At 39.7% G+C, this 23,711-nt stretch overlaps 1 protein-coding gene across 1 annotated transcript in view; it reads left to right on the top strand.

Moving 5' to 3' along the window:
• The window catches only part of LOC103352168 (uncharacterized), an 82,930-nt gene that overhangs the window by 30,602 nt on the left and 28,617 nt on the right, over positions 1 to 23,711 (top strand). Inside the window, exons 11-18 of the mRNA XM_089311279.1 lie at positions 10,641 to 10,699; positions 12,050 to 12,167; positions 12,468 to 12,526; positions 14,607 to 14,643; positions 15,008 to 15,066; positions 16,581 to 16,691; positions 18,520 to 18,643; positions 22,139 to 22,197. Coding sequence (XP_089167405.1) covers positions 10,641 to 10,699; positions 12,050 to 12,167; positions 12,468 to 12,526; positions 14,607 to 14,643; positions 15,008 to 15,066; positions 16,581 to 16,691; positions 18,520 to 18,643; positions 22,139 to 22,197 — 626 coding nt within the window. The remainder of the gene's footprint in view (positions 1 to 10,640; positions 10,700 to 12,049; positions 12,168 to 12,467; positions 12,527 to 14,606; positions 14,644 to 15,007; positions 15,067 to 16,580; positions 16,692 to 18,519; positions 18,644 to 22,138; positions 22,198 to 23,711) is intronic.

Below are 23,711 nucleotides of genomic sequence, written 5' to 3'. Positions count from 1 at the left end.
CCTTCCAAGATTAACTCGAGGATACACGTCTCTGCCTATTCTTCTACTATATATACTTCAACAATGCATACAGTGATTTATACTTTCCTGTTGTATTTTCCCATGTCTACCTCTAGCTGAACATGGGGTAGAATCTGCTGTTTGTTTATATGCTTAGATTTTTCAAGGACTGGGCCTATGACTTGATACACATAGTAAATCCTGTCTCACTGAATGAGTAGCTGAGGGGTTGAGAAATTGGATATATGTGTTGAATTTGTATTTTATTGTTCTGTAGGAAGGAACGTCAGCTGTAGCGGGCAAGAAGAGTAAAAAATGTTTTTTCATCACTCAAGTTGCTCCACAACAGCCAATTAATAAACATGGGATGGACTCTGATCACACATTGGACAAAGATAACAAACGTAGTGAGTGCATATCTATCAAAACTTACTATTAAAATACAATGAAGAGAAATGAGTAGCTCTGAATTGGGTATCCATGTATGTTGAGGGTTTTCTTTGGCTTTTTTTAATATAACCAACTTCTTCCTGAAACAGCTTCAACCCTCTGAAATTCATCCTTACTATTCCTTTTATTTCATTGAAATATTCATTTCATTGCAATAGTCATGAGTGGAGAGAGACAAGCCTTTATGTAAATTGTTTCCATGTGAATAAATGTTCTCACTAGTTGATCTGTTACTGCATTTGTAGGTAAGGAGTCTACCTCCCAAAGAGATCCTGAAGACAACAACTCACCAAGGAATTCGAAGGTAGTGTGTCTTCTTGTGATTTGCAAATATCTGATTTCAGTGATGTTAAAACAAAACTGGTGTTTGCTTGAAGGTATAAAGTTACTTGAGAGACAGCTACTTACATAAGACAGGCAGATAAACATTTTCGCTATCTTGAGAAGGGGTGGTGTGATATCTCTTTGAGGCATTGATATGCATTTCCCTGGTGGATGGTGATGTTGAACATACTGTCATATTGATTGCCATTTCTATCTCTTATTTCGAGACAGGTCTGTTGAGGTGCTGTGTCCATTTCTGAGCTAGATTTGTTGTTTGTTCATATATTCTTTTTTTTATCTTTTGTTTAATGAATATAAATTTCCAAAGTACGACTCATGGGTTACAATGGCTTTCCCCCCCCATACCGTCCCTCCCACCCACAACCCTCCCCTTTCCCACTCCCTCTCCCCTTCCATTCACATCAAGATTCATTTTCGATTATCTTAATATACAGAAGATCAGCTTAGTATACCTTAAGTAAGGATTTCAACAGTTTGTTCCCACACAGAAACATAAAGTGAAAAATAATAGATGATTTTTTTTAAATGATGATGAAATCAGATCAGACCTATTGTCATGTTTAATCCCAGTGAGAGTCAAGTTGGGAGTTGATAATTTCTTTTTTCTTTTTTTTTTTTTTTTTACAGAGGATCAGTTTAGTATGCATTAAGTAAGATTTCAACAGTTTCCACCCCCATAGAAACACAAAGTGAAATATACTGTTTGAGTACTCGTTATAGCATTAAGTCTCAATGTACAGCACATTAAGGACAGAGATCCTACATGAGGAGTAAGTGCACAGTGACTCCTGTTGTTGACTTTACAAACTGACACTCCTGTTTATGGCATCAGTAATCTCCCTATGCACCAGTCATGAGTTTCCAAGGCTATGGAAGCCCCTTGAATTCTCCGACTCTTATCTTGTTCAGACAAGGTCATAGTCAAAGTGGAGGTTCTCTCCTCCCTTCAGAGAAAGGTACCTCCTTCTTTGAAGACCTGTTCTTTCCACTGGGATCTCACTCACAGAGATCTTTCATTTAGATTTTTTTTTTTTTTTTTTTGCCAGAGTGTCTTGGCTTTCCATGCCTGAAATACTCTCATGGGCTTTTCAGCCAATTGGAATGCCTTTAGGGATGATTCTGAGGCCAGAGTGCTGTTTAGGACATCTGCCATTCTATGAGTCTGCTGAGTATCTCGCTTCCCATGTTGGATCACTCTCCCCTTTATTTATTCTATCTGTTAGTATTAGCAGGTACTAGACTTGTTTATGTGCTCTCTTTGACTCTTAGAACTTTCATTATGATCAATTGTGAACTGAAATTGATCACTTGGACTAGTGAGATGGCATTGGTACATGCCACCTTGATAGGATTAAATTGGAGTCCCCTGCTATGTTTCTAACTCTACCATTTGGGGCAAGTCAGTTTGAGCTTGTCCCAAATTGTACAACTCTTCCCTCTCTTATTCCCACTCTTATGTTTAACAGGGATCACATTTCAGTTAAATTTCAACACTTAAGAATAACTGTGTATTAATTACAGAATTAAACCAGTCATATTAAGTAGAACAGACAAAAAAAAAACTACTAAGAGGGATAATATATTAAGTTGTTCATTAACAGTCAGGGCTATGCTGATCAAGTCACCATTTCTCATAGTGTCCATTTCACTTCCACAGGTTTCCTTTTTTGTGTTCAGTCAGTTGTCACCGATCAGGGAGAACATATGGTATTTGTCCCTTTGGGCCTGGCTTATTTCACTCAGCATGATGTGTTCCAGATTCCTCCATTTTGTTGCAAATGACTGGATTTCGTTGTTTCTTACTGCGGTATAGTATTCTAAAGAATACATATCCCATAATTTCTTTATCCAGTCTACCATTGATGGGCATTTAGGTTGGTTCCAGGTCTTGGCTATTGTGAATTGTGCTGCAATAAACATTAGGGTGCAGACCGCTTTTTTCTTTATCAATTTAAACTCCTTTGGGTAAATTCCAAGGAGTGGGATGGCTGGGTCGAACGGTAGGGTTATCTTGAGGTTTCTGAGGGATCTCCAGACTGACTTCCATAGTGGCTTGACCAGTTTGCATTCCCACCAACAGTGGGTTAGTGTCCCTTTTTCCCCACATCCTCGCCAGCATCTGTTGTTGGTAGATTTCTGTATGTGAGCCATTCTAACCGGGGTGAGGTGAAACCTCATTGTGGTTTTGATTTGCATTTCCCTGATTGCTAGTGACCTTGAACATTTTTTCATGTGCCTGTTGGCCATTTGGATTTCCTCTTTTGAAAAATGTCTATTGAAGTCCTTGGCCCATCTCTTAAGTGGGTTGTTGGTTTTGTTTTTGTGGAGTTTCTTGATCTCTTTGTAGATTCTGGTTATTAACCCTTTATCTGTTGCATAGTTTGCAAATATTTTTTCCCATTCTGTTGGTTGTCTCTTCACTCTCCTGACTGTTTCTTTTGCAGTACAGAAACTTCTCAATTTGATGCAATCCCAATAGTTGATTTTGGCTTTGACTGCCTGTGCCTCCCGGGTCTTTTCCAGAAATTCTTTGCCTGTACCAATATCTTGAAGGGTTTCTCCAATGTTCTCTAGTAACTTAATGGTGTCAGGACGTAGATTTAGGTCTTTAATCCACGTTGAGTGGATTTTTGTGTAAGGTGTAAGGTAGGGGTCTTGCTTCATGCTTCTGCACGTGGAAATCCAGTTTTCCCAGCACCATTTATTGAATAGACTGTCCTTGCTCCAGGAATTAGTTTTAGATCCTTGATCAAATATAAGTTGGCTGTAGGTGTTTGGATTGATTTCTGGTGTTTCAATTCTGTTCCATTGGTCTATCCATCTGTTTCTGTACCAGTACCATGCTGTTTTGATTACAACTGCCCTGTAGTATGTCCTGAGGTTTGGTATTGTGATGCCTCCGGCTTTGTTTTTGTTGTACAAGATTGCTTTAGCTATTCGAGGTCTCTTGTGCCTCCATATGAATTTCAGCATCATTTTTTCTAGATCTGAGAAGAATGTCTTTGGTATCTTGATTGGGATTGCATTGAATCTATAAATTGCTTTTGGGAGAATGGACATTTTGATGATGTTGATTCTTCCAATCCATGAGCATGGAAGATTTTTCCATTTTTTGGTATCCTCTTCTATTTCTTTCTTTAAGGTTTTGTAATTTTCATCGTAGAGATCTTTAACGTCCTTGGTTAAGTTTATTCCAAGGTATTTGATTGTTTTTGTAGCTATTGTGAATGGGATTGATCTTAGCAGTTCTTCCTCAGCCATGGCATTGTCTGTGTATACAAAGGCTGTTGATTTTTGTGCATTGATTTTATACCCTGCTACTTTGCCAAACTCCTCTATGAGTTCCAATAGTCTCTTAGTAGAGTTCTTTGGATCCTCTAAGTACAAAATCATGTCATCTGCAAAGAGGGATAGTTTGACTTCTTCCTTCTTGATTTGTATTCCTTTGATTTCTTTTTCTTGTCTGATGGCTCTGGCTAAAACTTCCAGAACTATGTTAAATAGCAGTGGTGAGAGTGGGCATCCCTGCCTGGTGCCAGATTTCAGTGGAAATGCTTCCAACTTTTCCCCATTCAATAGGATGCTGGCTGTGGGTTTTTCATAAATTGCTTTGATTATATTGAGGAATGTTCCTTCTATACCCAATTTGCTTAGAGTTTTCATCATGAAAGGGTGTTGAATTTTATCAAATGCTTTCTCTGCATCAATTGAGATAACCATATGGTTTTTCTTCTGCAGTCTGTTAATGTGGTGAATCACATTGATTGATTTGCGAATGTTGAACCATCCCTGCATACCAGGGATGAATCCCACTTGGTCTGGGTGGATGATTTTCCTGATGTGTTGTTGTACTCTATTGGCCAGAATTTTATTGAGGATTTTTGCATCTATGTTCATCAGGGATATTGGTCTGTAATTTTCTTTCAGTGCTGCATCTTTCTCTGGCTTAGGGATTAAGGTGATGCTGGCTTCATAGAAAGAATTTGGGAGGATTCCCTCTTCTTCGATTGTTCTGAATAGTTTGAGAAGAAATGGGATTAGTTCTTTAAATGTCTGGTAGAATTCAGCAGTGAATCCATCTGGTCCTGGGCTTTTCTTTGTTGGGAGGGCCTTTATTACTGTTTCAATTTCTGTTTCAGTTATGGGTCTATTTAGGTTTTCTATGTCTTCATGGTTCAATTTTGGTAGATTGCATGTGTCCAGGAATCTATCCATTTCTGATAGGTTTTCCTGTTTGCTGGCATACAGGTCCTTGTAGTAATTTCTGATGATTCTTTTTATTTCTGTGGTGTCTGTTGTTACGTTTCCTTTTTCATCTCTGATTTTATTGATTTGGGTCTTTTCTCTTCTTTTTTTAGTTAGTTGGGCCAATGGGGTGTCCATTTTGTTTATTTTTTCAAAAAACCAGCTTCTCGCTTGGCTGATTTTTTGTAATGTTTTTTTTGGATTCAATCCTGTTAATTTCTTCTCTGATTTTAATTATTTCTCTTCTCCTACTAGATTTGGGTTTGGTTTGCTGCAGTTTTTCTAGGTCCTTGAGGTGCGCTGAAAGCTCATTTATTTGGTACCTTTCCAATTTCTTGATATAGGCACCTATTGCTATAAATTTGCCTCTCAATACTGCTTTTGCTGTATCCCATAAGTTTTGATATGTTGTGTTGTTGTCTTCATTTACTTCCAGAAAGTTTTTGATTTCTCTTTTGATTTCTTGAATGACCCAGTGTTCATTCAGGAGCATGTTGTTCAGTCTCCATGTGTTTGCATACTTTCTGGGGTTTCCTGAGTTGCTAATTTCCAGCTTCACCCGCTGTGGTCTGAGAAGCTGCATGGTATGATTCTAATTCTTTTAAATTTGCTGAGACTTGCTTTATGGCCTAGTATGTGATCAATCCTAGAGAAGGTTCCATGCACTGCTGAGAAGAATGTGAAGTCTGTAGATGTAGGGTTGAAAGTTCTGTAGATATCTGTTAGATCCATTTGGGCAATAGTGTCAATTAAATCTGCTGTTTCCTTGTTGATCTTCTGTCCGGATGATCTGTCTATTTCTGAGAGTGGAGTATTGAAGTCCCCCAGTCCTATTGTATTGGAATCTAAATCTCCCTTTAAGTCCCTTAACATATCTTTTAAATAGACCGGTGCCCTGTAATTAGGTGCATATACATTTATAATAGTTACATCTTCCTGTTGAATTGAACCCTTAATCATTATATAGTGTCCCTCTTTGTCTCTCTTAACAGTTTTTGTATTAAAGTTTATTTTGTCTGATATTAATATGGCTACACCTGCTTTTTTTTGGTTTCTGTTGGCATGGAATATCTTTTTCCAACCTTTCACTTTCAGTCTGCATGCCTCTTTGTTAGAGAGATGTGTTTCTTGTAGGCAACAAATAGTTGGGTTGTGTTCTGTGAGCCAGTCAGCCAAACGGTGTCTTTTAACTGAAGAATTCAGACCATTAATGTTCAATGTGACTATTGATACGTAGTGACTTTGCCCTGCCATTTTCCCGGAAATATTTTCTAGTATATGCTTTGAGCTTCCCATGCTCTTTTACTGGTAGGTGTTCTTCCTTTCCCTTCTTTCATATTGATGGCCGTGTTTCTGTGTTTCTGAGTGTAGCACATCTTTAAGTATCTTTTGCAGGGCCGGACGAGTGGCCACAAAGTCTTTCAATTTCTGTTTGCTATGAAAGGTCTTTATTTCACCTTCATTCACAAATGAGAGCTTGGCAGGATATAATATTCTGGGCTGGCAATTTTTCTCTCTTAGCACCTGTGCTATGTCTCGCCATTCCCTCCTAGCCTGTAGTGTTTCTGATGAGATGTCTGCTGTGAGTCTGATTGGAGATCCTCTGAGAGTAATCTGACGTTTCTCTCTTGCACATTTTAGGATCTTTTCTTTATGTTTCACTGTGGTAAGTTTAATTACCACGTGTCGTGGTGAGGATCTCTTTTGGTCATGTTTATTGGGGGTTCTATGAGCTTCCTGTACTAGGATGTCTCTGTCCTTCTCCAAACCTGGAAAGTTCTCTGCTAGTATCTCACTAAAAAGGCCTTCCAATCCTTTCTCTCTCTCCATGCCTTCAGGAACTCCTAGAACTCGAATGTTGGTTTTTTTAATAGTATCCTGTAGATTCCCAACAATATTTTTCAGGTTTCTAATTTCCTCTTCTTTTCTTTGGTTTGACTGTATGTTTTCCTGTGCTCTATCTTCTAAGTCCGATATTCTCTCTTCTGCTTCACCCATTCTGTTTTTAAGGCTTTCTAATGTGTTTGTCATTTGATCTATTGAGCTCTTCATTTCATTTTGATTTCTCTTGACTATTACACTTTCCTGTTCTACTAGTTTCTGAGTTTCATTTTCACTCTTCCTTAAAATTTCATTTTCACGAGAGAGATTTTCAATCTTGTCCATTAAGGATTTCTGTAGTTCAAGGATTTGCTTTTGAAAACTTCTAAATGTTCTTATCATAAATTTTTTGAAATCCGTATCTTGCATTTCTTCTATCTCATCATCTTCATACTCTTGGCTTGGGGTGTTTTGCTTATTTGGAGGCATCATAGTGTCATCGTTGATCTTGCTCCCTCTATTTCTGTGTTTGTTACTCGGCATAGTTAATTCTTCTTGCGTCACTGTGCGTTTTTTTTTTCTTTTTTTTTTTTTTATACTGTGTCCGTGTTAAGTGGACTGCCTGCTGTTGGAGGAGCCTTGGAGGCTTGAGATGGGTGCGGCCTGAGAGCTCTGCCTGGTTCTTCCTGGTTAAGGGTGTGCAAAGGTGACACCCTCAGGTTATGCGTGGTAAATCTCTCTCTTTTTATTTATTTATTTATTTTATTTATTCAGGGGGTAAGTAACACCGCAGGGCAGGGCTATGCAGAATTGTGGTATTTAGCTTCCAGTCTTTGGCTCCTCTGGACTCCCACTGGGTTGCCTAGGATACTGAATTGTAGTGACTCAGTTCCTTAGCTCTCCCCCATTGATATGTAAATCCAGAGAGGAGGCCTGCTCTTTGTCTCTTGGGAATTCTTCAAGCCTTGCAGCCTTGTAACCTTTGCAAGGTTAGGGGGAAGAGAAACCCCGAAGCTTTTTTTTTCCTTCTTTCCGGTAGTGAGTTTGCTGCACTTTCCGGCCCCCCTCTAGATTCTGACCCCCGTTTCCCCACCAATGTCTCGGGTTATTGAGCTCACCTCCCCTTCCAGCGCCGATGTGTGGACTCGGAGCCCTGAGCGTCCCAAGTCTCCCCGCTGTTGTCTGTGTGGCATGCACTCCCCTTGGAGCACTGTCGCGCAGACCCTGGGGCTTCTGCGGCTGGGTCCCGCGACTTGGCTTCCGCGCTGTGGGTGACCTTGTTCTCCCAGTAGGTCCTCCAATTCACGCCTGCTCCATCCAGAAGGGTTTCCCCTGCAATTTTTTTTGGTTCTATTTTCTGCGGCTACCGTAACTCCCCTTTTATTAAACTAAATTTTCCGGGACTATCGGTGCGCCCCCTCACTATTCCACCATCTTGGCTCCACCCCCTGTTCATATATTCTTGATGATATTTCTTATCTGGGAGAGAGTGGGATACCCAGTACCCATGTAATACAAGCTTCCCCTTACTTATCTGAAGCTACGTAAAGGAGAGGTTTTGAGGCTGTCTTGACATTCGCTTCAGCCAACTCTCTTGCCTTTAGAACCTAGGAAAGAAGAATTAGGAGCTAAACTCTTGGCCCAGTGGTGAAGAAGTCAGATGAGCTATCTACCTCACACCTCGGATGGCTTTCTGTCCTTATTTTGTACCCAATTCTAACTCTCGGCCAGAAATCAAGCAGTATTTCCTGACCTTGCGAGACTGAATTGAGGATTCTCTTTTCTGCCTTTTCTTCAACTGTATTGACTTCCGTGGCAGAAATAGTGGTTTATACTTTCCTGTTGTATTTTCCCATATCTACCTCTAGCTGAACATGGGGTAGAATCTGCTCTTTGTGTATATGCTTAGATTTTTCAAGGACTGGGCCTATGACTTGATACACATAGTAAATCCTGTCTCACTGAATGAGTAGCTGAGGGGTTGAGAAATTGGATATATGTGTTGAATTTGTATTTTATTGTTCTGTAGGCAGGAACGTCAGCTGTAGTGGGTAAGAAGAGTAAAAAACGTTTTTTCATCGCTCAAGTTGCTCCACAACAGCCAATTAATAAATATGGGATGGACTCTGATCACGCATTGGACAAAGATAACAAATGTAGTGAGTGCATATCTATCAAAACTTACTATTGAAATACAATGAAGAGAAATGAGTAGCTCTGAATTGGGTATCCATGTATGTTGAGGGTTTTCTTTGGCTTTTTTTAATATAACCAACTTCTTCCTGAAACAGCTTCAACCCTCTGAAATTCATCCTTACTATTCCTTTTATTTCATTGAAATATTCATTTCATTGCAATATTCATGAGTGGAGAGAGACAAGCCTTTATGTAAATTGTTTCCATGTGAATAAATGTTCTCACTAGTTGATCTGTTACTGCATTTGTAGGTAAGGAGTCTACCTCCCAAAGAGATCCTGAAGACAACAACTCACCAAGGAATTCGAAGGTAGTGTGTCTTCTTGTGATTTGCAAATATCTGATTTCAGTGATGTTAAAACAAAACTGGTGTTTGCTTGAAGGTATAAAGTTAGTTGAGAGACAGCTACTTACATAAGACAGGCAGATAAACATTTTCGCTATCTTGAGAAGGGGTGGTGTGATATCTCTTTGATATGCATTTCCCTGGTGGATGGTGATGTTGAACATACTGTCATATTGATTGCCATTTCTATCTCTTATTTCGAGACAGGTCTGTTGAGGTGCTGTGTCCATTTCTGAGCTAGATTTGTTGTTTGTTCATATATTCTTGACGATATTTCTTATCTGGGAGAGAGTGGGATACCTAGTACCCATGTAATACAAGCTTCCCCTTACTTATCTGAAGCTACGTAAAGGAGAGGTTTTGAGGCTGTCTTGACATTCGCTTCAGCCAACTCTCTTGCCTTTAGAACCTAGGAAAGAAGAATTAGGAGCTAAACTCTTGGCCCAGTGGTGAAGAAGTCAGATGAGCTATCTACCTCACACCTCGGATGGCTTTCTGTCCTTATTTTGTACCCAATTCTAACTCTCGGCCAGAAATCAAGCAGTATTTCCTGACCTTGCGAGACTGAATTGAGGATTCTCTTTTCTGCCTTTTCTTCAACTGTATTGACTTCCGTGGCAGAAATAGTGGTTTATACTTTCCTGTTGTATTTTCCCATATCTACCTCTAGCTGAACATGGGGTAGAATCTGCTGTTTGTTTATATGCTTAGATTTTTCAAGGACTGGGCCTATGACTTGATACACATAGTAAATCCTGTCTCACTGAATGAGTAGCTGAGGGGTTGAGAAATTGGATATATGTGTTGAATTTGTATTTTATTGTTCTGTAGGAAGGAACGTCAGCTGTAGCGGGTAAGAAGAGTATAAAACGTTTTTTCATCGCTCAAGTTGCTCCACAACAGCCAATTATGAACTCTGATCACGGATTGGACAAAGATAACAAGCGTAGTGAGTGCATATCTATCAAAACTTACTATTAAAATACAATGAAGAGAAATGAGTAGCTCTGAATTGGGTATCCATGTATGTTGAGGGTTTTCTTTGGCTTTTTTTAATATAACCAACTTCTTCCTGAAACAGCTTCAACCCTCTGAAATTCATCCTTACTATTCCTTTTATTTCATTGAAATATTCATTTCATTGCAATAGTCATGAGTGGAGAGAGACACGCCTTTATGTAAATTGTTTCCATGTGAATAAATGTTCTCACTAGTTAATCTGTTACTGCATTTGTAGGTAAGGAGTCTACCTCCCAAAGAGATCCTGAAGACAACAACTCACCAAGGAATTCGAAGGTAGTGTGTCTTCTTGTGATTTGCAAATATCTGATTTCAGTGATGTTAAAACAAAACTGGTGTTTGCTTGAAGGTATAAAGTTAGTTGAGAGACAGCTACTTACATAAGACAGGCAGATAAACATTTTCGCTATCTTGAGAAGGGGTGGTGTGATATCTCTTTGAGGCATTGATATGCATTTCCCTGGTGGATGGTGATGTTGAACATACTGTCATATTGATTGCCATTTCTATCTCTTATTTCGAGACAGGTCTGTTGAGGTGCTGTGTCCATTTCTGAACTAGATTTGTTGTTTGTTCATATATTCTTGACGATATTTCTTATCTGGGAGAGAGTGGGATACCTAGTACCTATGTAATACAAGCTTCCCCTTACTTATCTGAAGCTACGTAAAGGAGAGGTTTTTTTTATTTATTTTATTATTTTTTTATTTTTTTATTTTTTGACAGGCAGAGTGGACAGTGAGAGAGAGAGACAGAGAGAAAGGTCTTCCTTTGCCGTTGGTTCACCCTCCAGTAGCCGCCGCGGTTGGCGCGCTGCGCCCGGCGCACCGCGCTGATCCGATGGCAGGAGCCAGGAGCCAGGTGCTTTTCCTGGTCTCCCATGGGGTGCAGGGCCCAAGCACCTGGGCCATCCTCCACTGCACTCCCTGGCCACAGCAGAGGGCTGGCCTGGAAGAGGGGCAACCGGGACAGAATCCGGAGCCCCTACCGGGACTAGAACCCGGTGTGCCGGCGCCGCTAGGCGGAGGATTAGCCTAATGAGCCGCGGCGCCGGCCAAAGGAGAGGTTTTGAGGCTGTCTTGACATTCGCTTCAGCCAACTCTCTTGCCTTTAGAACCTAGGAAAGAAGAATTAGGAGCTAAACTCTTGGCCCAGTGGTGAAGAAGTCAGATGAGCTATCTACCTCACACCTCGGATAGCTTTCTGTCCTTATTTTGTACCCAATTCTAACTCTCGGCCAGAAATCAAGCAGTATTTCCTGACCTTGCAAGACTGAATTGAGGATTCTTTTTTCTGCCTTTTCTTCAATTGTATTGACTTCAGTGGCAGAAATAGTGGTTTATACTTTCCTGTTGTATTTTCCCATGTCCACCTCTAACTAAACATGGGGTAGAATCTGCTCTTTGTTTATATGCTCAACTGAAAGAACGTGGGGGTAGAATCTTCTCTTTGTGTATATGCTTAACTGAGTATGGGGTAGAATCTGCTCTTTGTTTATATGCTCAACCTTTGCAAGGACTGTTCCTGTGACATGACACACATAGTAAATCCTGTCTCCCTGAATGAGTAGCTGAGGGGTTGAGAAATTGGATATATGTGTTGAATTTGTATTTTATCTTCCTGTAGGAAGGAATGTCAACCTTAGCAAGTAAGAAGGGCTTAAAAGATATCGCCATCACTCAAGTTGCTCCACAACAGCCAATTAATGAATATGCGTTCAACTATGATCGTGGATTGGACAATGGTAACATGGGTAGTGAGTGCCTATCCTTCGAAACTTACTATTAAAATACAATGAAGAGAAATGAGTAGCTCTAAATTGGATATCCATTTATTTTGAGGGTTTTCTTTGGCTTTTTTTAATATAACCAACTTCTTCCTGAAACAGCTTCAACCCTCTGAAATTCATCCTTACTATTCCTTTTATTTCATTGAAATATTCATTTCATTGCAATATTCATGAGTGGAGAGAGACATGCCTTTATGTAAATTGTTTCCATGTGAATAAATGTTCTCACTAGTTGATCTGTTACTGCATTTGTAGGTAAGGAGTCTACCTCCCAAAGAGATCCTGAAGACAACAACTCACCAAGGAATTCGAAGGTAGTGTGTCTTCTTGTGATTTGGAAATACCTGATTTCAGTGATGTTAAAACAAAATTGGTGTTTGCTTGAAGGTATAAAGTTACTTGAGAGACAGCTATTTACATAAGACAGGCAGATAAACATTTTCGCTATCTTGAGAAGGGGTGGTGTGATATCTCTTTGAGGCATTGATATGCATTTCCCTGGTGGATGGTGATGTTGAACATACTGTCATATTGATTGCCATTTCTATCTCTTATTTCGAGACAGGTCTGTTGAGGTGCTGTGTCCATTTCTGAGTTAGATTTGTTGTTTGTTCATATATTCTTGACGATATTTCTTATCTGGGAGAGAGTGGGATACCTAGTACCTATGTAATACAAGCTTCCCCTTACTTATCTGAAGCTACGTAAAGGAGAGGTTTTGAGGCTGTCTTACCATTTGCTTCAGCCAACTCTCTTGCCTTTACAACCTAGGGAAAAAGAATTAGGAGCTAAACTCTTGGCCCAGTGGTGAAGAAGTCAGATGAGCTATCTACCTCACACCTAGGATGGCTTCTGTCTTTTTCCTGTGCCTGATTCTAACTTTCAGCCAGGAGGCCCCCTGACAGGCTTCCATGGATTAATAATTCATTCTTTGCTACCCATTGGGAGAAATTGAGTCCCCAGCTCCTGATTTTACAAAATGCTAGACTGGACTTTGCAGAAATATGAATAATGAAACCCTCTCTAGGATTCTGTCTGATCTCTCACTTTCGCTCTCCCTCTGATTCTGTCGTCTATGTTTATACTTCTGTTGATGTCTGTATCTATATCTGTGTCTATATGTCTATGTCTATGACTATTTCTATGGCTAGGTCTAGGTCTATGTCTGTGGATCTATAACCCCTCTCCCCTTTTCTTATTATGTACTTTTAGTTTTGAAGGCTCAAAAATGTAATTAACTAAAAACAAGGAAACCAGATTGAACTTAATGCTTTACGGTTTTGGATATCTATCTGAAATCATCGTGGTACAGAAAAGGATTCTTCATTACTCTGGCATCTCCTTGGCACTTCTAACCTTGAAAATGTTTAGATGTATGTTTTACCATCTCCTATTTCAGTATCTCCAATAGGTTTCATTGACATAAGTCTTTTCTGAAATTTACGACTGCATGTTACAGCAACATGACAGAACTACATAGAAAAAGAGTTAGAGTTTAGATCCCTGATAAAATCATTGATAATTGTCATTTTCCATGAGAAACTCATGATAGTTTACCCCTTTTTTCACTTCCAAAATATCAGGATTTAGTCTATGATTACAAAAATTTGCTTATACAATTTTAGCTTATTGTATTCATTTATCTTTTAGACCAGCCATCATTTCCTAGAGTGTTTTTTTTTTTTCTGCTCCTGTACCGCAAGTCTTCTTCTAGATGTGACTTCTAAGACTCCGGAGGCTCTCAAATCTGAGAAATGCTTCAGAGAATGCATTGCATGCATCTGAACATCCTGCCAGATTGGCCTTTCTAAATTATATTCATGACTAGAGTATTGAGCCATGATTCTATGGCGTCTTGTACAGAAAAGTGTTCAGATTGTAGCATACCACATGCCAGTTGCAGCTTGACCCTGATTCTCTACAGTAACTCTATCCCAGTCCCAAGCAATGTGTTGTAATGTTACCTTCTTACTTTCTTACCCTCATTTGTCATGTTGTTTTCTGTCTCATCATTCTGTTCCTGCAGCCTCTCTCAGAAGACCCTACACACAATCCCCCTGTACTTTGTGTACTTTAAATATACGGCTGTGGCCTTGTCCTGTTTTGTAAACTGTCACGGCTGAACTGAAGCTTCTGTAATTCCAGCTTCTTCTGTAACTTCTTCATTTATCACGTCAGTAGTAGAAACAGTGAATCTTAATTTCCTTTTCATTGTTTTCCTCTGTATGTATATATACCCCAATGGAATCCTAGAGTAGAATGCGCCTCTGTGTACATGCCTGTCTTCGTTAGGTGGTGCCTGTTTTGATAGACACAGTAAATGTTTGTCTTAGTGAGTAGTTGAGTAATTGAATGTGTATGTGTGCTAAATTTGTGGTTCCTTGTTTTCTATAGGAGGAATCCTCTGCAGAACCTCTAAAGAGGGAAGAAGGTATTGCCCCACTTAACCAATTTCTAGGCATGCAAGTTAGTAGAGACTGATCCCCTGAGGTAGTAGAAGCGGTCCTTGAGTGTATGTATGTTCTTCTTTTTCAACGTTACTGCTAAATGAAACATCAACGTTGTGTTAAATGAAATCCTACATCCATTTTATTTTACCTTTGTTTTGGGAGTTTTGTTTTGTTTTGCTTTAATATTTCTGACATTTTCCCTAAAACTGCTCAGTCCTCTAAAACACCTTCTCAGTATTACCTTTGGCTTCTCCAGTTACTTATGAGTGGAGAGAGAGATGAATTGCGTGTGTCTGTACATTTCATAAATAGTCTTCTTAGTCGATCGCTTACTACATTTTGTAGTTGCAGTGCCTATCTCCGGAATAAGTGATGAAGCTGTAGAATCACCGTGGGATTCTGAGGTACTTGTCCATGCAAGGTTTCAATGACATTAAGACATAAAAGTGGTGTGTGTTTCTTCAGCCTTTTGAATGTTTTTATACATTTTTTTTAGCTTTAAGATTCAACAGGTTCTTTTACATTTTGCCACAGTCACATCTTATGTATATATTACAGGTATACATGTATGCACTCTTTTTTTGAAAATGGATAATAATGTTACCTAATGAGGTATTCATTGATCATTATGTGAGGAAAGAGGAATATATTGTTGTGTAATACAATAACTCAGTGTCACAATACTTCTAATTATATATATCAGATCATATGATAGCCACACAACTTTGTGCTCTCTATAAATTTACTTTTACAAATAAATGAAAACGTAGTATTTGTGTTTCTGGGTGGCTTACTTCACTTAGAATAATGATCTCCAGTTCCATGTTTTGCTCCAAATATCAGTAATTCATAGTTTATGGCTGAGTGATAGTTCAGCATGTAACATTGTGCAGTCATTAGTTGATGGAGCTCAAAGGCTGACTTCATCCCTTTACTACTGTGACTTGTGCTACTCTTAACATGAGAATGCAGGTACCAGTCTCATATGCCGTTTCGCTTTCTTTGGATGCATTCCTGAGTGTTGGAGAACTGGGTCACATGGTAGATCCATTTTTCGTTTTCTACAGAATCTCTGTGTTGTTTTCCGTAACGGCTATACCGATTTGTGTTCCTACCACTACTGAATTTGGCTGCACCACTTCAGCAGCTTTTGTTATTCTTTGATTTTGGCTAACAGCTGTTCTTACTGGAGAGAAGTGATACCTCATTATGTTGTTTATTTGCTTTTCCCTGAGCATGTTTTCATGTGTCTGTTGACCATTTGTATTTCGTCCTTTGAAAAATACCTGTTCTTTCCTGTACCTGTTTCTTCCTGAGATCGTTTGCTTTGTTGTTGTTAAGTTTCCTGAGCTCTTTATACCCTCTGAAAATGAGTTAATAGAATAGAAGATAAATTAGATGCACAGCTTCCTTTGATAGGCAGACTCTGCTTAGCTTGATTCAGTCCTGTCTGCCTGTTTGTGTTTTTAGCACCAGTGCTTTGAGAGTCTTATCCAAAAAGTATTTGCCTAGGCCAATGCCTCACAGCATTTCTCTTAGGTTTTCCTGTAGTACCTTGATACCCTCAGGTATTAAGTTTAGTTCCTTGATCCGTTTTGAATTGAGTTTTTGTATATGCTGAAAGCTGTGGGTCTTGTTTCAAGTCAGCCTTTACTGTAGCTTATTTTTTTTTACCTCAGTGGTAGAAGTGGTGAATTATATGCTCCTATTCTTTGTTTTCCTATGTATCTGCTCCCACTTAGCATAGGGTAGAAAATACCTCTGTTTTTATATTTATCTTTCTGGAGGAAATGTGCCTAGGAATTGACAAGCAGATTAAACTGTATCTTAGTGATGGAGCCACTGATTGTTTGCTGAATTTCTGGATTGCTTGTTTTGCTTTAGTATTTATTAATTAGTTAATTAATTTTGGGCTTAGGAAGAAACATCAAGTGGAAAGGGTGAAGGTCGTGCTGCCACTGGAGGTGTCCCAGAAGGAGATATTCTGGATTATTTCCTGTCATGTAGTTGGGCAAGGATAGCCAAAGAGGTCAGTATATTTTAATGAATCGCGGTATCATTGCTGCTGTTGAAACTGGGAAGTGTAGGTCCCATTTTGACATTCATTTCCTTTTGCATTTTCTTTAGCTTTATGTATATGCTACGTATCTCCCTATTGCAATAGTTTCTACATTCTGCACTTTATTGCCACTACTGTCATTTTATTGCAATATTCCTGAATGGTGGTAGATTGTGGATTTACCTATAAACTTCATAGAAATACATGTTGTCATTCAAGGGGCTGTGATTATGTTTTGTAAATCCAGTGGCTACCTCCCGATCAGAAGATGAACGTCTGGAATCCACTTCCAAATCTGCGCTATTGCCTTTTATTTTCTTGTGACTTTGAAATGTGAGCATTAATTGATGCTGAGATATGTAAAGGTGTGGTTGCTCCTTTTTTGCCTTTTAAAAATTATTTCAAATGCAGAGAGAAAGATAAGAAAGATGCGTGTGCAGACACACACAGACAGTATACCGGCCAGATGCCTGCCAGGCCTATTCCAGGTGAAAGGAGTCAGAAACTAAACCCAGGCCTCCCATGAGAGCCAGGGACACAACAGCTTGAGTCACTACCTATTTCTTCCTTGCATATGCCTCAGTAAGATGCGAGGGAGAGAAGCAGGAATCAGTAAAGGAACCCTGAAATATTGTATGCTGTTGTCCCACTTAGCATCCGAGCCACTGTGGCAAGTGACTACAAAGAGGAAGGTTTGAGTTTCCTTTCTCACGCCTGCCCTGTATGGTTTATTTCCATCATAAAGTTAGTAATGCATTGTAAACAGTGCACTGCCACGTTAGAGAAGATCTACACATGTGTGTGAGTCCGTTGGTGTAGTTAAACGTAGACAATAATAAAGTAGGCCTGAGAGAGATAAGGAATCAGTTTTGGTTTGGAAACTAGCTATATCTTGAAAATTAAAAGTTTATTTTAGCTCCACCAATGTGAATAACATTATTTTGTGATATCTAATGCCACCTGTTCATCTGAATGAGATTTTGAGAGAAATATTTGGACTGCCATTTCTATGTGCTTAGAATTCCAAATAAAAGCATAATGAATCAAAATGCCATTATTAATCAGAACGTAATGGCATTTCAGCATGAGGTAAAACATGAGTAATCATTCATTTTTCTTTTGGGAAAATAAAGCCTGTTTAAATGGTGTCTTTAATAAACACAGGCTATCTTGGAAAATTTAATGAATTCAACATGTTTATGACAGATATGTTAGTACTAGCGTAACTATAAATATTCTTCTACATTGACCAAATGGTGAATGAGAAAGATGGAGCCCATTGCTGCCGAGCTCCGATTCCAGCATGCCATAGGCATTCATGGTTTGGTCTTGGATACATGCTGCACCTGTCTCTCTCAGTTTCAATAATATGTTGGCCATTTTACTTCCTTACTTTATTAACCCTCATTTGCCATGTTTTGCCTCCTCCTTTTGTTCACACTGCTCTGTTTAGAAGGCCCATCATGCTTTGCCCCTGCATTTTCTCTGCTGTACTAAATGTGTTCCTAACCCTACAGCCTTTCCTGAGTTTTCAAAGTCATGCTGAAGATTCTGTCATCCTACCCTCATTGTAATTTACTGACTGCGATAGTTGAAAATGAGGAATTTTGGTTTTCTGTTCTTTGTTCGACATAGGTCAATTTGCCCCTAGTCTACAGGATAGAATCTGTCTTCTTCCTTATATTTAGCTCATTGTTTGAGGGCGCCTATTGCTTCCCAAGCACAGCAAACGTCTTCCTGTTTGTCTGAGCACGTGAGTGAATGTTTGCTGAATTTGTGGCATTATTTCTTTCTGTAGAGAAAAGCGTCAATGGCATCAAGTGGAGATACTGAAAAGGATGTGGCTGTCAGTCTAAGTGCCCAAGAGCATGCAAAGGACACATTATCTGGTATTGCTGGAGTGCCAGAAGACAAAGCTATTGGTCAGTATCTATCAATGAAACACTGTTTAAGTACTAATGTCTCAACTGAAATGATTTCCATTATTTTGATGATTTTTCTTTCGCTATTTGTTTCTATGTCCAGCTCAACCTGGTTTAAAGTGCTGATTGAACAAGCAGAAATTCTTTTTTTTTTAATTTATTTTTTTATCAGAAAGAGATAGAGAGAGGGAGAGGTGGAGTCAGAGGCATAGAGGCAGAGTGTGTGTGTGTGTGTGTGTGAGAGAGAGAGAGAGAGAGAAAGAGAGAGAGTGTGTGCACGAGAGAGAGAGAGAGAGAGAGAGAGATCTTGCATCTGCTGGTTCACTTCCCAAATGGCCACAATGGGCAGGACTGGGTCAGGCCAAAGCCAGGATCCAGAAGCGTCATCTGGGTCTCCCATGTGTGTGCAAGGGGCCAAAGACAGGCTATCTTGTATTGCTTACCCAGGTACATTAGCAGAGAGCTGGATCAGAAGTGGGGCCACTGGAACTTGCACCCATAGCCATATGGTATGCCATTGCTGAATTGCCGTGGCTTTACCTGCTATGCCACAGCACTGGCCCTCTAGCTGAAATTCTTTATTGCTGTTACTTTAATTTTAGTATATTATTGATGAACTCAGCTGAATGCGTAAATTTTTAAAAGCAACAGTTGGGGCTGGCGATGTGGTGTAGTGGGTAAAGCCCCCGCCTGCAGTGCTGGCATCTCATATGGGCACTGGTTCAAGTGCCAGCTGTTCTACTTCCCATCCAGATATCTGCTATGGCCTGGGAAAGTAGAAGATGATGCAAGACCTTGGGCCACTGCACCCACATGCCCACATGCCCACATTGGAGACCCATAAGAAGCTCCTGGCTCCTGTTGCAGATTGGCATAGCTCTTGCTGTTGCAGCCAATAGGGAGTGAACCAGTGGATGGAAGACCTCTCTCTCTCCCTCTCTCTCTCCCCCTCTCTTGGTGTAACTCTTTCAAATAAATTAAAATATATTAAAAAAAAAAAAAGCAACGGTTGACAAATGTTCTCATGAGTACAACTCTGCCTATGTTTTATAGATATGCCTGGCTTCAGACCAGATGATGAGCCTTTAAAACACTCCTTAAAGTCTGAGGTACTGTCCCTTGTTTTCTTGTGACTTTTATATGTGAGTATTATATTAATCGATGGTAAAATATAGAAAAGAGTGCTTGTTTTTTCTGCCACCACTTTATCAAGAGAGATAGTAAAGACACAAGTGAGGCAGACACCGAGAGATCACCTGCCAAATGTTTGTGACGCCATGAACAGAGCCAGGCCAAATGAAGATGTCAGGAGTTAGAAACTCAACCCAGGTGTCCCTCATGGGTGTCTGGGGCCCAAGAGGTTGAGACATCATTGACTCGCTCCCTGATTGCACGTTTGCAGGAAGCTGGGTTCCTGCACAGGGGTCGGTAATGGAACCCTGGAGTTTTTCGTATTGCATGCTGGTGTCCTGCACAGCATGAGCCACTGGGGCAGGGGCCTACTGAGTACTGGGGTGGCTCTTCTTTTTCATCTGTGTGCATAGACTCTCTGATTTCTTTGTTTTCATCAAACAATTAGTAATGCATTATGTTGTAACCATTGCCCTGCTACTTTAGTAGTCTTCTACAGTTCTACATGACTTATTTAGTGTGACAATTGTAGCATACTTCAAAACACATAAATAGGACCTGGGTAATATAAAGAAGTAAATTTGCTCTGCAAATTATATTTATCAACAAGAACAACAAAAAAATTGTTTTAGAATGTAACACCAGACATCTGATTCCAGTATATCTATAGATGTCTTGTCATGCTGATGAGATTTTTAGATACCAAAATTGATGTGTTATTTCCACAACTTGCAAGTTGAAAACCTAATACCTGTGTTTCAGTGCATTCTTAACATCTTTGGAATAGCAGCTGAGATACGCAAGTAGTAACATTTAGAGCAAGGTATACATGCGAAGTAGTAAATTTGTGGGAGGACAACCACTTTGGTGGTGTTTTATAGAGATAAATAGAATTGGATGAATTTGGACTATCCTTTTGGTAAATATGTACATACTAACATAAGTTAAAATGTTTTTTCTTACTGTGACAAGAGAGTGAGGTAGCTATGTTCAGAGCTCTTAGGTTTAAGCAGTATAGTGGTATCACTAACTTTATTTAAGTCATAGCACATATTAGTATGTTGCACTGTCATTTTAGCTACAGTACGTTGGAAAGATGATATAGCCTTTTGGCATGCCATATACCACATTCATAAAATATGCCAGTATTTAATGCCCACGTAGGTGTAATGAGAATCTGTGGTAGCCAATGTAAAAAAAAAAAAACAACAGTAAACTCTAAAATATGCATACAAGCTAAAGCAAAGATATCACTGAAGCATTCAGTGACTTCCTTTAGGATATGTGTGTTTTTTTAAGCTGAGAGGCTTCTTTTGAGACAGGTCTGTTGAGGTGCTGTGTCCATTTCTGAACTAGATTTGTTGTTTGTTCATATATTCTTGATGATATTTCTTATCTGGGAGAGAGTGGAATACCTAGTACCTATGTAATACAAGCTTCCCCTTACTTATCTGAAGCTACGTAAAGGAGAGGTTTTGAGGCTGTCTTGACATTCGCTTCAGCCAACTCTCTTGCCTTTACAACCTAGGAAAAAAGAATTAGGAGCTAAACTCTTGGCCCAGTGGTGAAGAAGTCAGATGAGCTATCTACCTCACACCTCGGATGGCTTTCTGTCCTTATTTGGTACCCATTTCTAACTCTCGGCCAGAAATTAAGCAGTATTTCCTGACCTTCCAAGACTGAATGGAGGATTCTTTTTTCTGCCTTTTCTTCAACTGTATTGACTTCAGTGGCAGAAATAGTGGTTTATACTTTCCTGTTGTATTTTCCCATGTCCACCTCTAGCTGAACATGGGGTAGAATCTGCTCTTTGTGTATATGCTTAGATTTTTCAAGGACTGGGCCTATGACTTGATACACATAGTAAATCCTGTCTCACTGAATGAGTAGCTGAGGGGTTGAGAAATTGGATATATGTGTTGAATTTGTATTTTATTGTTCTGTAGGAAGGAACGTCAGCTCTAGCGGGTAAGAAGAGTAAAAAATATTTTTTCATCACTCAAGTTGCTCCACAACAGCCAATTAATAAACATGGGATGGACTCTGATCACTCATTGGACAAAGATAACAAGCGTAGTGAGTGCATATCTATCAAAACTTACTATTGAAATACAATGAAGAGAAATGAGTAGCTCTGAATTGGATATCCATGTATGTTGAGGGTTTTCTTTGGCTTTTTTTAATATAACCAACTTCTTCCTGAAACAGCTTCAACCCTCTGAAATTCATCCTTACTATTCCTTTTATTTCATTGAAATATTCATTTAATTGCAATAGTCATGAGTGGAGAGAGACACGCCTTTATGTAAATTGTTTCCATGTGAATAAATGTTCTCACTAGTTGATCTATTACTGCATTTGTAGGTAAGGAGTCTACCTCCCAAAGAGATCCTGAAGACAACAACTCACCAAGGAATTCGAAGGTAGTGTGTCTTCTTGTGATTTGCAAATACCTGATTTCAGTCTTGTTAAAACAAAATTGGTGTTTGCTTGAAGCCAGGGCAGCTAGTTTTAAAATCATTTAATATTATCATCTGTTTGAAGAAGCTGTGAAGACAAATAGACTTCACAATTACAATGATAACTATGGTATCCATATCTTCTGGAGTCTCTCTATATCTTTTTAGTGTTTTAGGCTCCATAGAGCTCATGGAATTCTAAGAGTATAATGATGTGCCTTTGTCCTCCATCCCTCTCCTTCTGTGCCTCCCACCCTGCTTCCTCTCACTTTACCCCTTCTCTGCTTCACTTTGAGTTTATGTCCTTGATCTACATTACATTCCATGGCTCCTGTAAATACTTGGTTCTTCAAGTTAAAAGCAAAAAAAGGCCTAGTAAAGTAGGAATATAGACAAGGCCAAAGACAATAATGAAATGGAAAAAGGACTATTTCACTTATCTGCAATAAATTTCAAAGTAATCCCAGATCATTGAATCTATAGTAGCATAATATTCTTAACCACGAGCTTGACAAAGGTATAAAACAAAGCTTATCAAGACAACATTTGCAGCAGTATCGAAACACACAAGCATTTCTGCCTTATTTGCCTTTTCATCTTCATTTTTCGATTTAAGCTGCCTCTTTTTTTTTTTTTTTTTTTTTTGACAGGCAGAGTGGACAGTGAGAGAGAGAGACAGAGAGAAAGGTCTTCCTTTGCCGTTCGTTCACCCTCCAATGGCCGCCGCGGTAGGCGCGCTGCGGCCGGCGCACCGCGCTGATCCAATGGCAGGAGCCAGGAGCCAGGTGCTTTTCCTGGTCTCCCATGGGGTGCAGGGCCCAAGCACCTGGGCCATCCTCCACCGCACTCCCTGGCCACAGCAGAGGGCTGGCCTGGAAGAGGGGCAACCGGGACAGAATCCGGCGCCCCGACCGGGACTAGAACCCGGTGTGCCGGCGCCGCTAGGCGGAGGATTAGCCTAGTGAGCCGCGGCGCCGGCCTAAGCTGCCTCTTTTAAGGGAAAACATGAGATACTTGTTTTTCTGCGTCCAGCTTCTTTTCCCCCACATCATACCCTCCAGTTGCATTCATTTTGCTGCAAATGGCAGAATTTCATTCTTTCAAATGACTGAATACTATTACATTGGATACCTGTGCTGCACTTTTTCTGTTCATTCATCTTTAGAAGTGCGCTTTGATTCCTCTTTTTGCTTTTATGAACAGTGCAGCTATAATATGGTGGTGCACAGATATCCTTGATACAGTGCTTTCCTGTCTTTAGGTGTATAAGCAGAAGTGGGATTGCTAGATCATATGGCATTTTTTAAACTTTTATTTAGTAAATATAAATTTCCAAAGTACAGTTTATGGATTACAAGGGCTTTTTCCCCCCAATAACTTCCCTCCCACCTGCAACCCTCCCATCTCCTGCTTTCTCTCCCATTCCATTCACGTCAAGATTCATTTTCAATTATCTTTATATAGAGAAGATTGATTTA

This window comes from Oryctolagus cuniculus, chromosome 13 (genome assembly GCF_051225735.1).
Source record: "Oryctolagus cuniculus isolate XC-2025 breed Fujian yellow rabbit chromosome 13, ASM5122573v1, whole genome shotgun sequence".
NCBI classification, from domain to species: Eukaryota; Metazoa; Chordata; class Mammalia; order Lagomorpha; family Leporidae; genus Oryctolagus; species Oryctolagus cuniculus.
The sequence above is the reverse complement of the archived record's forward strand: the minus strand, read 5'-3'. Positions and strand labels throughout refer to the sequence as shown.